General features: G+C 40.2%; 1 protein-coding gene across 3 annotated transcripts in view; it reads left to right on the plus strand.

Moving 5' to 3' along the window:
- The first annotated feature begins 952 nt into the window (after positions 1-952).
- The window catches only part of CEP85L (centrosomal protein 85L), a 139,925-nt gene continuing 126,754 nt past the window's right edge, over positions 953-14,123 (plus strand). The window contains exon 1 of one of the 3 annotated variants that reach the window (XM_085217409.1): positions 953-1,090. In XM_085217409.1, the coding sequence (XP_085073535.1) occupies positions 1,078-1,090 (13 nt within the window). In that variant the 5' untranslated portion in view covers positions 953-1,077. Of the gene's footprint in view, positions 1,091-7,943; positions 8,424-14,123 lie in introns of those variants that run through there. The other 2 variants (XM_085217408.1, XM_085217411.1) reach the window with 2 other exon arrangements.

Consider the following 14,123-nt stretch of genomic DNA (forward strand, 5'->3'; position numbering starts at 1 on the left):
ACTAAAGGGAATGGCCTCAAGTTGTTGCAGGGAAGATTCAGGATGGATATCAGGAAAAAATTCTTCCCAGAAAGAGTGATGAGGAAAAGGTTTCCCAGAGAAATTGTGGAGTCACTATCCCTGAAGATGATGAAGGAAAGGGTAGCTAGTTGTGGTACTTAGGGACATGATTTAGTGGGGAAATATTGGTGGTAGGTTGTTGGACTAGATGATCTTAGAGGTCTTTCCCTACCTTAATGATTCTATGAAACTGTTGCAAGATGGTGGTAGAATCAGAGTCCTGAATCGCTGCTGACCAAATTCTGCATCAGCCCTGATTTGTTCACATTCATAACTATGTGACCAAGAGGTAGCAAAAGGTTGTATGGGGCTGCTGAATCACAGCCTGAACCTCTGATTGATCACCTGAGATGAGCAACGAGTCAGCCACGGGAGCACAGGTGAAGGCAATTCACCTGTGCTGCAGGAAAGGGTGGAGCCGGGCTCCACCTCTCCTAGACCCATTTAAGAGCTGACTGCCAGCAGGGAAGGATCTCTTCTGGAGATCCACTCCACTGGAGTCTATCACATGAGTCCAGGATAGGGTGAGTGTCCTTTTTTCTTACTCTAGTATAATAATTACATCAGCCGAACTCCTGGATCTACTATATCATTTGTATATTCATTGACTGTACAGAGGTCAGTATAGCCTTTAGTAAAGACAGAAAACACAACTCCTGATAAAATCAATATCAAATGATAGGACATCTAGGATGCTTTTCATTTTTAGGTTTCAGAGCATTTCATAGAAGTATTACTGTTCCAAGCACAGAGCTATTATTAGGAGCAATCAAACGTTTTCACAGGCATATTTCATGTAGATCTTAGTTAAAAGAACTTCTCTCCACACAACTGCTTGTTTAAGATTTAAATGTAAAGCGCAAGGAGGGGAGGTGGCAGTTGCTTGTAGCTCACCAATCCAGTGCTGGCTGCCTTTGCACTTTGCAGCTGGTGGTTTAAGCTGCAGGCACGCAGCTTACCCCTAATTACCACAATTTCCTGTTGAACTCATTTGAAAAGAGTGTTCCTGAGGAAGTTATGAAGACGGCAAGTAAGTTGCTGCCTTAATTTCTGTATATATGATTAAGAGTCTTATTTATGCCAGTTGCAGCTTATCTACAGTGTTTCTCAGACTGTGATGTCTTTTGGAGGGGCGAAAAGACCTGTGCTTCCATGTAACATAGGGGCAGATTGGGGTTTTTGGCAGTCCTATTAGTATATTGCTCAGGATCAGCTGTAGAAAGATAAAGGCAACTCTTGCTGAAACTGTGAGGAAAACAGCTTAAATATTCTGTTGCAAGATGCTGCTGCAGCTGAGATGTCACATAAGAAAATATAACCACTAGTATATCTACTGTATGACTGTAAGTGTTCCTTAAAGGCAGTAAGTGGGGAGGAAAAAAAAAGTATTTCACATGTTTAAACCAGCATGTATTTTAAATTACTGAACCATTTATGTCTTCACGTGGGCTTCCCCAGCCTTGTGAAGTGCAAGCTGGAGACCTCCCTTTCTGTTCACAAAACAGATTTTTCAATAGAAAGGATATTTGTACATTTTTTGCTAGCAGTCATGGCTTCCTGCCTTTGTTAGGAGAAACACGGTGGAGGAAAGCAGCAAGCTTGCTGTCTGTCTGATACACAGATAACCTGCTCTGGGTGCGCAGTTACTACACAGCTTGCGGCACAGATAGGACTAGTTTGACTTTGCCTGCAGTGTCTGCCATGACAGCAATTGTCCTGTTAGCTAGAGCTCAAATGTGTACAAAGAACTAAATATAGCTCTAAAATAAGGGGATTATCCAGAAAGAATATTAGGTGCTGTAGTTTTTTCTGGGTGTACAATGTGTGTGAGGAAATGTTGTGGGAAAGTCTGGGTTGCTAGGCAGTTGTTTTGCTGGTAATATGGGAACTTTGCCAAAGCAGAGCAAGTCATAAAGACTGTTCTTTTCAGGCCACGTTACAGCAGAGAGCCTCAGTAGCTTCTTTGCACTCAGTTTCCTCAGTGCCTGAACATTTACGAAACCATTTCTGTCACATGCCCTCACTCCTTACAGCTGATAAAATACCTGCTACTCTCTTCTCTCCCCTCATCCAAAAAGTTTTCCTATTTTAACACATCTCTGATCTTCAGTTTTTTAAATTTCAGCTTACTCATGCAAAGCTTCAATCATAGCTTCTGGAAAGAGTGTGATTGAGAAAATGCATGAAGGCTGCTAATTTGATAACTAAAAAATGCAAGAAAATGAAAGTCAAAATGATTACAGTTTAGTGTATGAAACAAGTAATTGAGAAAATAATTTACTTAGCTGTATGCTCATCAGTGACACTCTGAATTTCTTTGTTGGCGTTGTTGTTTTAAAAATTAATTCTGCCTAAAGTTAAGAAAGCTAGAATGCTATCCTGAATGGTTGCACCAATCTAAAATATCAGTAACTGGATGTGCAGTAGCTTATGAAGGCACAAAAGATTCTTGTAGTTCATATGAAGAACCACAGGATCCAGAGTCTTATGAAGACAGTGTCAGTAATAGGAACTAATTTCCATTTCTTAGTTAAAGTGGGAGAAAAGTGTAGCCTTTGGGCATTGCTCTGCATGTCAGTGAACTGTGCAAAGCAATCTTAGGCACTTCAGTTACGGGATTAGAAATTCAACTCCAGACAGTGGGATGCCAGAGAGCTGTTCTCCAGGAGTTACTGATACTGTACCAGCATCTGACTCTGATTTAAAGAAGCGAGAGGATTTTTTTCAATCCTAGTTTGTCTCCATCGCCTCCTGTGATTCTGCAAGAAGGTTGATGTCAGAGAGACTACAGTAAGAATAGACACTGATGGGCATCACCACTGGCACTGCCAGCAGGGCCAAGAGGACAGAGAAGTGTGGAGAAAAGGATTTTGCAGTCTGAGTCACCTTCCTGGTGTTGTGTGACAAATTTTAATTTAAAGGATTATTGTAGTTTTGTATTGTAGTTAAAGGATTATTAAGTTTTGTCTTAGCAATGCCAACCCAAATCTCTATCTGTGCCAAGCTTGGCAGTGATGGGAATGGTTTGCCATCAGTGCTTAGGAGGAGGATGAGTTTCACAGAAAGGGAAGCTCTCAGCCCTGCCGCCTGTAATGCACAAGCTCTTTGGTGGCTTGAGAAACCAGAAACTTGGTGTCATCTTTCACAGTTATTATAAGTGCCTGCCTTCATTTGTTTTGACATATTTGCGTTAATATTTCTTAAAGTGTGGATAGAACATTATGGCCTCGTTTTGGCTCATATTTGTTAGTTCTATTTTTAGTTTGCATATTAGCAGAATATAAAACCGTATTTTGTTCATACACTAGTTCAGTGTCTTTCTTCCTGCACCTCATAAATAAGTCAATGTACAGGGTTGTATTACAGAAGCTCTACTAGCTGATAAATAATGCATTTGGTTAGCCATACAATTCTGCACTTGTCTGTCTGCCCAGTGCTCATCTAATTCACAACATGTTTATTTAATGATAAAGTGTGTAAGTTAAGATTAGATTTTTTGTTATACCTCTCATAAAACTCATGCATGTTCTGAACTAGATGCTTCTGCAAGGTTTTTACACAATGTTATATAGAGAAAAAAACATATATTTCTTGTCTAATGCCTATAAGTTTTGCTTTTCTATTATTAATTTTTCTACAAATTAATGAAATTTGGATTTGATAAGCAGTGTGTTCTCCTAAACCTAGGTGACTGCCACATGCAGATTCCCTTTTTAAAAATCTTGAAAAGGTACTATGGCATCTCGGGATGGCTATTCTATGTCCATTGTGTACTTAACATATATGAAATCCTCTCCTGTTGTCTGCATGATTCAAGAAATCAAGTGGTTCTGTTATGAGGCAAGGATCTGAAGAGTAGTTTGCAAGAAATATTTGTGTATTGATATTGGAAGATATCCTGGCCTGTGAAAATGCAGTGGGATACTGAAGAGCCATATGCATAATGAGCAGGGAAACCCTTAAAAACATTGCAGAAAACATGAGCAAACAGCTAAAGTGAAAATAAACCAATCTGTCAGGAACTTTGAAATTGCAGAATTATCTTTAGCTATTCAAACTGAGAGAGGTATTCAAAATAATGAGGACAAAGAAGGAAGTATTGCCAGGCAGGCTTGAGATTGTCAATGCTGTCTTTGATGGTCTCAGGAAAATATTCAAAGCATTCAAAATTCATCCAGCATTCAAAATATTCAAAATTTGCATGCATGATAATGATGAGGATTGCATTTTGCTGAAGGAAGTCAAGAGCACTGACCAGAAGTCTCAGGAAAACAAGGTTTAGAGACTACATGGCTCTGAGCAAGATGATGCATAGGAGAAGGAGCTATTCAGAAAGTCACATGTGTTATGTAATACACAGAAAGAAAAACAATTCTTAAATAAAGAATGAGGGAAGTCAATTCTGTAAATGTACCTAAGAAAGGTGAGCTGTTAAGCTGCACAAGTCACCATAAGATGGCTGCTCAGTGAGATTAAGTTCTTCTCAAAAGATTCACAAAAGACAGGACTTGGAAGCTGTTTGGTCTGCTTTAATAAAGCACGTCACTTGGGAGTTCATAAAGCCTTTTTCTGGAATCACTAGAGGTAGGCAGTGTTAACTCTCAGAAACTTTTCAGATGTTATAAGGTCAGTGATCTTAATGAACAGCCCAGACCAGGCAACCAGTATGAGGTGAAAAATCACAGTATATCTGTTAGTTCCCAGTGCTTTCCTTGCCTTCCTTGAGAAGCTCATAAATGGAGTAATAATGGCAGAAAGGTTATCTTGTGCGAAAAAAGCCCGAGAATGTTGATTTGAAGAGGAAAGTCAACTGCTTCTTCAGGCTGGTGTGTTACTTGGCCTGCTTATCAGTGTGTTCAAGACATGGCAAAAACAGTGGTCTTCTGCAAAGGAGACAAAGAGAATTATGTGGGTATTAAGGGCAGTGGCAGGGTTGATGGGCATCACTTTCCAGCTTATGGGAGCTTCTTCACATAGGTTAGCAATTATTAAAAGAAATCATGAGGAATTGTGCAGCAAAGATGATCTTGTCTTATGCAAGGCCTTGACAGAGGGAGATATCAATAATTTTTAACTTCTGATTTACTAAACCCTTAGGAATGTCCAGGAAACGTTACGTGGAAAATAAAATTTAATTGTCAGTAAATTACTTAACTTTTGTGAGCTGTGCTGAGAGAGTAGAAAAGGGGATTAAAGAAAAAGACAGAAAGTGTGTCATATATTGCAATTTAGGCCCCCCTCTAAATGACAGTATCATGTCTGTTAAATTCATCAGTTCTCCCTGGCACTGTAACGAAAGTTGATCTATTTAAATAGCTCTATCATTTGTTTTGAATCTAAAACTGTTGCTACCAAAGTTTTTAAAGAGAAAATATTTTCCAGTGTGCATCACTGTTACTTAAATTGGGGCTAGACTATGCAGAGCCTTCATCATCCTCTTGGTCATGTCAGGATTGGTTATGCCTACATCTCCTTTATAAGAGTCTGCCAGGAGGCAAAGGATTTTATTTGAAGATGGTTGCATCTACCGCTGACTCTGATGGAAATATGATAGCATTATCTTTGAATTGAATCTGGAGATTCATGACCCTTGAGGTCCCTTCCAACCCAGGCTGTTCTATCTTTAAAGTATAGATAGGCTGTGTGGGTGGAAGGCATTTGTTAAAACATACCTTGTTTAATTAATTTGTATTGCTTAGAGTGTTCATAGTTTTCAATTTTTCCAACAGTTATCCTTAGATTTATGAGCATCAGAGTGGTGCCACCCTGTAAGCATTCTTTGGAACAGTTCATGTAGTGATGTCTTGTGAGGAACATGAATATAAAGTACTGAAATCTTAGTAGCCCTCACACAAGCCAAAGCCTTTTCCGAGAAGTTCTTAAAAGTGTGTCAATAAAGTGTTCATAAAGGTTATTGATAGGAGGAATGTATACTGAGGTAAAATGCACAGGGGGCAAGCATTTGTAAGGCAAAGATCTCAGTAAAAGCTGTAAGTAATAAGTAGATGTAACTACCTGCCTCATATGCTCTTCCCCTTTTTAAATCCCTTTGATAGCAAAGGTTTAGTTTTGTTCATTACCACATGCATTCATAGCTGCTTCCTGCTTGTGAGTTCAGTAAATGTATTTTTTCAAAGGCTGATGATGTATTTCTTCTCTCATTTCTTCCTGTGCATGTTTGTATGTCACAGATACCATATAGCTGTATTCTAGTGAAACTTTTGAGATAAAAGAAATAGAAGTTTTCCAAGGGGAAGGATGAAGTAAATGGCTCAGAGAATGGTGTCTAAAGTTTGAAATGACAATTAAAAAATTAAGAAACTGAAGCTATGGGGATGCAAAGACTTTTCAGAAAATGAAAACACTGGACCTCGATCTCTGAGTGCAGCTTTCAAGAACTAATGATTTCCTTCCCCCAGTCCTCCCAGCACATCTGTACATCTTTTCCTCAAAATAACAAATTAGGATGACTACAGTGCTGAGGGAGAGCCAAAGGACTTGCTAATATATATTCTGTATACCAGTGGTGGCTATGTCATACTGAAAAAATGCTTGGGATTTTTTTTCCACATTTTTAATAGCAATAAACAACAGAGGTCAGGACACTTCCTAAGAATTTAGTGACTGTTTTGAATTAATATCCTTCATTTTACTTATGAACCAGCATTTGCTCCTATTCCACTATTAGTCTGCTGGGAACATTCTGCAGCTTGACGCCATTTCCTACACAACAGCAATGCAAATTAGTAGAAATGATGTTCAAAGAGCAGGTAGAAACACTGCCCTACACATTAAATGCATGCTATGTACAAGAATAAGTCTGCACAGGACCAGACTAGTTCTTGTGGGATGCAAAGCTGTTCTTCCTTTAACATTCAGGGAAACTGATTGACCACTTCTACCTCTCTTCCATGCAGTAGTCTCATTGCCTACAGCCAAACTGGAGCAGATAGCATTACGTAATACAGCAGTGCCTCAAGATGTCGTGGCATAGACATGGGGCCTTCTGTGTCACTATTTTGTCCCCTTCTAACATCCAACCTTAAAATGTATTAGATAAATGCATCATCCTTGATGAGCCTCTGAATGAAATTGTGATTCCTTTCTGAGAAATTAGAGGCAGAGAATAAGTGCAGCGTAAGAACTCTCTCAGGGAAAGCACAATGGAATTTGACAAAGGAGAACCATGGAAACTTTATAAATAAAGGCAGAATTGTTTATAAATATTTTCCTTTTTGGAGTGTGGGTGTGCGAAGTTGCATTATTTGAATGCACTTTTCTCTCACCACGTTTTTACCCTCACTGCTGCATGAGGTTCCTACACAAACAGGCAGCAGTAATACCATCACCATGTGCCCACCGGCTGTCCCTGCAGGGAGTACAGTGCTGCTGAGGCACCCGTCAGAACCGAGGATAAACTTGCAGCAGAAGCTGAGCTGTGAGCTGAGCTCTGCCTTGCAGCCAAGCTGGGGAACTCTGGCAGCCCTCTGCTAACATGACTTTGTTCCCAGCAACCAACCCAGGCCTCTTGCTGCTGCCAGCCACTTTGTAGTTACTCTCCTGTTGCTCAAGTGGTTACAACTGGAGCTTTCAGCACCTAATTCAAAGCTTGTGTGACATGGAGGGTGATACAGTTTCACTTAATAGAATTTATTCTTACTTGAATTTACAAAACAAAGCATTACAAGCAGTTATGCAAAAAAAAAAAACAAAAAACAAACAACCCTTAAAAGGCCTTTGCTTTCAGACTGAGAGGTAGCTTTATTCCTGTGGTGTTCTCCATTCTTTACAAGCACGCCTTTGGATTTCATATGAACTGCCTCACACCTTGGAATTATGCAGTCCACTCTCAGTGACTCAGCTTCCCAAAGTGCTGGGAACAAAGCTGAGCCCTGGAGAGTGCAGGAGAAGAGTGGGGTGCACAGGGCTGAGCAGGTGTGCAGGGCCAGGCAACGCAGCATGGCGTGGCTCGGCACAGCATGGTATGACACAACACAGCATGGCATGGCATAGAATGGCACAGTATGACCTGGCACGGTGTGGCATACACAGCACAGTGGAGCAGAACACCAGCACAGGGGTCACATAGCAACAGGAAGCTGCAGCAAAAGGAATTCTCCTCAGAGCAATCACGCAAACAATACTGGCAGAGTGAAGGTGAGCCAGAGGGTAAAGGCACGATCCTCAAAGTGGTCGTAAAGGTAGAAAGAGGAGGAAGCTAAACGGAGACTGTTATTATCTGGAGAGGGAAAGAACATGAGGAAGCAATGCAGGATCATGAGAGAAAGTGAGCAGAAAAACAATAAGCATGATTAGTCTCCAGATAACACAAACTATGTGCCCAACGACAGGAATGCTGGTAGGTACGCGAATATTTCTAATACTTATTTCTGATAGCTTTCAATATAGAATTCTAAAAGCATGATAGTATGGTTTTACTGCATTATTATTTAAAGGGCTTTTTTTTTTTCTTTATCAGCACAGCATTAAAATAAGAATAGTAATATGTGTTTAAATCATTTATTTTGGAAATCTACTTTACATGTGTGAAATAAACAATTCTCCAGTGAGTGGTATTGCTAGAAACGATGAAGATGAGTAATGCTGTATTGGTATTCCTGGTACTGCTGTGTGGTGAGCCTTAGCCAAGAGATTTTACAGACACAGAGTAGCAGAAAACTTTTGCTTTGAAAATTTTGCAGAGCAAATAAATGTGGCAAAGCCTGGGAGATAACAGTAGACCTTAGTACTGTCCTTCCGCTTTATTCTCCTTTTATTCTCTGCTCTACAACCTGAGAAGCAATGCTGTGTTCCAACAGCCACACATTCCTGTGCTGGGCCCTGTGGGCTGGCAGTGGCGTTAGCAGGGAGGAGGCCTGGGCTGTAGCACGGCGCATTCATCTCATCCTCCTCCAACCGAGCCAGAAATGGGCAAAACGCCATGACTTAGGTGACAGGAAAACCTCATATCCTGAATTAAAATCTATGACAAAATAGAGTTCTGAAAGCTTGGAGCAGCATCCCAGTGTGTCTTCCAAGACCGTCCTGCCTGGTTGCTCTGTTTGCGCCTCCAGCCAGACCAAACATCCACTCATATTTTCCTCAGTTTTATGAATGATTTCCTGGAATTTTCTATTAGTTACGTCAGGAGGAAGAAGCACTTGACAAGACTTAACTCAAAAATAATGAAGTTTGTTAAACTGGAAATGCCTTTATTTGTGTAACTGTGGTAACCATTGGGGAGTTCAGGAGGAACTCAGGAGGCACACAGAGACTGGGCTGCTGTGCTAGGGCCAGGGCTAGGGCAGTCCCTACGCTGTAGTAAGTTCTGAAGAAGAAAGAAAGTGGGTGACTCAACTGAGGAGCAGGGCTTGGGCACCAGAACCACAGCGCAGAACATCCAGCTTTTGCACAGAAGAAAGTGAGATGGAGGGCCCAGCCTGGAGAAGAGCTGAGTACTGATCTTCATGTGGGTTACTGGGGTGCGGTGCCTCCCTCTTCTATTCCCACCTTAAACTGTTAGTTCTTCTACTTTAATTACTGCTGAAGCACAAAAGGAACAGCAGATTGTACCAACTCGAATAGTTTTTAGCTCAGCTTGTACATTAACACATAGAAAATATTTGTGTGTGTTTAGCTGAGATGTGAATATACAGTTTATTTGCAATTTTGTACTATATTCTCATAATATTTTCTTAGTATACAAAGGTAATGTATGGTTCTTTCATGGTATTCAAGGAGCATTTTGTGTTTTGGCTGGAGGAATCTGCCATTGGTGTTTACTAAGCCCTGCTTGCTTCTAGTACGTCAGGAGCTTTTGGCTCATGCTGCTGGAAGTTGAGGAAGTAACTAAAGCCAAGTGATGAGCTGAGAGGCATCTTTCTTTGGTCTATTCTTTGTTCAGCCTAAAATCCTGTATTTGTAGGATGTGCAGAGTTATTTGCAAATCCAGGCATTGAGAAGTCAAGAATGTTGCTGTGAGAGCAGCCAGTACCTTTCCCTGAGTTGTGAGAGAGCCAAAGCTTGGGGGGTTGTTCAGAGAGAGCAGTTCTAAGGGTATAAACAAGCACCCCAGACAGTTCTTTGTGTTGACTATGGAAGAGACATGAAGGTCAGCTTGTTGTTACTAGTCAAGGCTATAAATGCAGAAATAATTAATCTGTGTTTAATTAGTAGATCGTATCTACTAATTCTATGTAGAATTCTATGGTCTATGTATTCTATGGTCTAATAACTTCCTGTGATATTTAAATGCTAAAACCAAACTAAATAGTTTAGTAAAACTGAATGCTGAGGTGAAGAGATAAAAACACACATGATGTACATGGGTTTGTAGTAGGATGATTTTAATTTGATATAAAAAAAAAGAATGAAAAGGATTTAATATTATTACTAGAGGTTGTTAAATAACACTTGACCAACCTGTCATTAATCAAGTGCCACATTTTGAGTTCTTTTTAAACAGTCTGTTTGTTTCTCTATAGCCTTACAATTATAAAAGTCACTTTTTTATTCAAGAATAATCTTAAAAAGAACATTGTTTTAATGTTAGCACTCTAGTAGCCAGCCAGCCAGGAATAAAATCTGATGTCATGCAAGGTGTCATTTGCAAGGTCATGTCATGACAAATACGCCTTTTCACAAGACAATTTTCCTGCTGATACATAAATACTCTGACACTTATGAAAAAATACACTTCAAAGCAAAGGAAGAATGTTCACGTTTTCAGTAAATAACCAAATATTTCTATAGTAACGTATAATTGTTTGCTTTGGGAGGAAATCTTAAATTTTACCAACTCTCTTTTCTTCTTCTGAATGACTTAATTGTAGTGAAGTGTTTTACACAGTAGCTGCTGGTGAAGCTGTGCTTTCTGTGCCATTACAAACTAACTGCTTTTTGAATGATACCCTTTGGTTAAAAGGCATAAGGTTATCTAGAGAGTTACCTTAGCCAACCTGTACACATCGTTATAACACTATCTGAAGCTGCAACAGCTGGGGAGAAGAGACTTCCTGCTACCTCTGTCCTTAGCAGTCTCTCCTCTAGCGTGTTCCTCTCTCCATGTATATTTGCCCTATTGGCTTCCCATCCTGATTTTTGTCAGTGTTGGAAATGCATCTATATTTTACCTAGTCCTTTTTAACAGCCTCCTAGGCGCTTTATCATTTAACTTCACACAAGGAACTGTGATACTGAATGCTTCCAGGAAGGGGGCATCCATAACCTTGCTGGTAACCTGTTCCAGTGTCTCACCACCTTCACAGTAAAGAATTTCTTCCTAATATCTAGTCTAAATCTATCCTCTTCCAGTTTAAAACCATTTTTCCTTGTCCAGTTGTTACATGCCCTTATAAATCTGAGCACCGTTCCTGCTGAATGCCCAGTGTATCTTTGGTACACGCACTGGCAGATGTGAGGGTGCTCAGATAAGTTCCTCATAGGGGAAATGTGTCTGAAACATGCATTACTGTGTCTGTGGACCCACTGCCAGATAAAAAATTACAGAATCATAGAATCGTTTGAGTTGGAAGGGATCCTAAAATGTCACCTAGTCTAACTCCCCCTGCAATGAATAGGGACACCTACAGCTCAGCGCCCCAGCCTGACTTTGAATGTCTCCAAGGACAAATCTACCACCTTTCTGGGAAACCTTTTCCAGTGCATCACTACCCTTATTGTAAAAAACTTCTTTATATCCAATCTAAATATCCTCTCTTTTAGTTTGAAAACATTTCCCCTTGTCCAGCCACAACAGAGCCTACTAAAGAGTCTCTCTCTTTCTCTCTTGTAGCACACCTTTAAATACTGAAAGGCCGCTATCAGGTGTCCCCGGCTGAACTGCCCCAGCTCTTTTGGCCTGTCCTCATGGTGTTCCATGCTTTGGATCATTTTTATGGCCCTCCTCTGAATGTGCTCCAACAGGCCATATCTCTCCTGTACTGAGGACTCCACATCTTGGTGCAGTACTCCAAGTGAGGCTTCACCAGCGCAGAACTGAAGGGAAGGATCACTTCCCTTGACCTGCTGGCTACGCTTCTTTTGATGCAACCCCAGATACTACGGGCTGCAAGGGCAGATTGCTGGCTCATGTCCAGCTTGCCATCCACCAGTACCCGCAAGTCAGCAGGGCTGTGCTCTATCCTTTCATCCCCCAGCTTTGATAGCGGGGGTTGCCTTGACCCAGGTGCAAGACCACATACTTGGATTTGTTGAACTTTGTGAGGTTCTCCTGGATCCACTGCTCAAGCCTGTTTAGATCTTATCTGGCTGGCATTCTGTCCATCGACTGTGTCGACTGCATCCCGCGGGTTTGTGTCATCCACAAACTTGCAGAAGGTGCACTCGATCCCACTGTCAATGTAAATGATAAAGATATTAAAGAGAACCGCCCCCAGTACAGACTCCTGAGGAACACCACTTGTCACTGGTCTCCATCCAAACACTGAGCCACCACTCTCTGGGTAAGGAGGTATTCCTATCCGCTCATTCTATTCCTCGACCTAAACAACATGACTGCCCACTGAAAGCTGACTCAGTATTGGTAGAAGAAAAAAATACTGAACATCACTGACTTTAAACAGGGTTGGGTTTTTTTTTTGAGGGTGAATCTTAGCTTTCTCTCAAATATGTGAGTATCAATTTCACCTCTATAGTGAGGACATAGTTTCTTGTTCCTTGACTCTGTAATGCAGTGCCGGAAATGGTAAGGCTAAATTACAATTTTACAAAGCACATGCAGAATATGGCTCTGTGATTTTTAATTGTGCTTTGTTTCCATTATGCAGAGACTATATGTTTGTCTCCAATTTGGAAAACAAAAAAAAGAAAAAGAAAAAAAAAGAAAAAAAAAGACTCAATTTAAGAGCATAAAATAATAGCTCTAGGAGAAAAAAATGTAAAATCCAACATTTCTTAATATACAAAATGTATTTTTATATATACATATATATAATTAATATATTAAAATATTTATATATGTTAAGTGTTTCCTTTCTGAAAAGAGTCTTTAAAAGTAGTGAATTCTTTATGTTGAGATTACAGTAACTAGTTTTTTTTATGTAGGGCATTTTAGAATAGGATTTACAAGTATAATCTTACTCTATTTTGTGGTCTTTATCTTCTTGTGGTCTGTTGTCAAGGCCTCTGGAGAGTTAGAAGTTCTCCAGAGGAGTCTGATTTATTAAGCTTCTTTTGGCCTAATTTAGATCCCAGGGTTTGTATGGTCTTTCTTTTGGCTCTTGGATAACAGAAAAAACTTTCACAATCTCAAATCACACTGAGGAGTTGGTAGGGCCCTTCATGCTTCATAATGAAACATACCTTCCGTGTTGCTGGGGAAGCAAAGGCTGCAGGAGTGGAAGATTTCCAGTACAGGTGATCCATTTTCTGAAGGAGCTGGTCAAGTGAGATATTTGAACCTATAAGGGAAATCCTGCATTAGTGCTTAGACTGGTTACAGGAAATGTGAGCTACTTCAACAGAGAAAAAAAATAATAAAATATGGAAGTCATAGAAGAAAAATCACATTTGGATTTGCAAGGTTAATGTAGAGATCTCAACCTTTCACAGAAGTCCCTGAATTTTGAACATAAGCCTAAGCTCATTTCAGAACTAAGAATGATGTAAAATGAAAAAAACAAACAAACAAAAAAAAAAAACACAAAAAACCAACCCAACCATAAAGCTACTGATGGAAAGTAGGCACAGCTCGAGTAAACAGTGCATCTCTCCTGAGATGCTTGTGTGACTTTTCCTAAACAGAACTTATAGAGACTTAGTGAGTTGAGCAGACTGCAGCCTTTGTCTGCTGCGGAGCCGGTGCATGTTCTGCAGCTGGGATTCTTCTCATTGATTTGTTCCCTAAAGGGCTCTCAATCTTTGCAATGGAAGCAAAAGATAAAATGACAGGAAGGTTTTGTTCAGTGCTCTTATTTTCAGAGATGCATTAGGCTGTGCGGAATTAAAAGGAGTAGGGTTTCCTGTTTCTGTTCCAATGTTTTTACAGTGTGCAAATATGGGAGGTGCATATAGCTTTGGTTCATATTTCCTGCAGAAGCACC

This window comes from Meleagris gallopavo, chromosome 2 (assembly GCF_905368555.1).
Source record: "Meleagris gallopavo chromosome 2, MGAL_WU_HG_1.1, whole genome shotgun sequence".
In the NCBI taxonomy this organism is placed as follows: domain Eukaryota; kingdom Metazoa; phylum Chordata; class Aves; order Galliformes; family Phasianidae; genus Meleagris; species Meleagris gallopavo.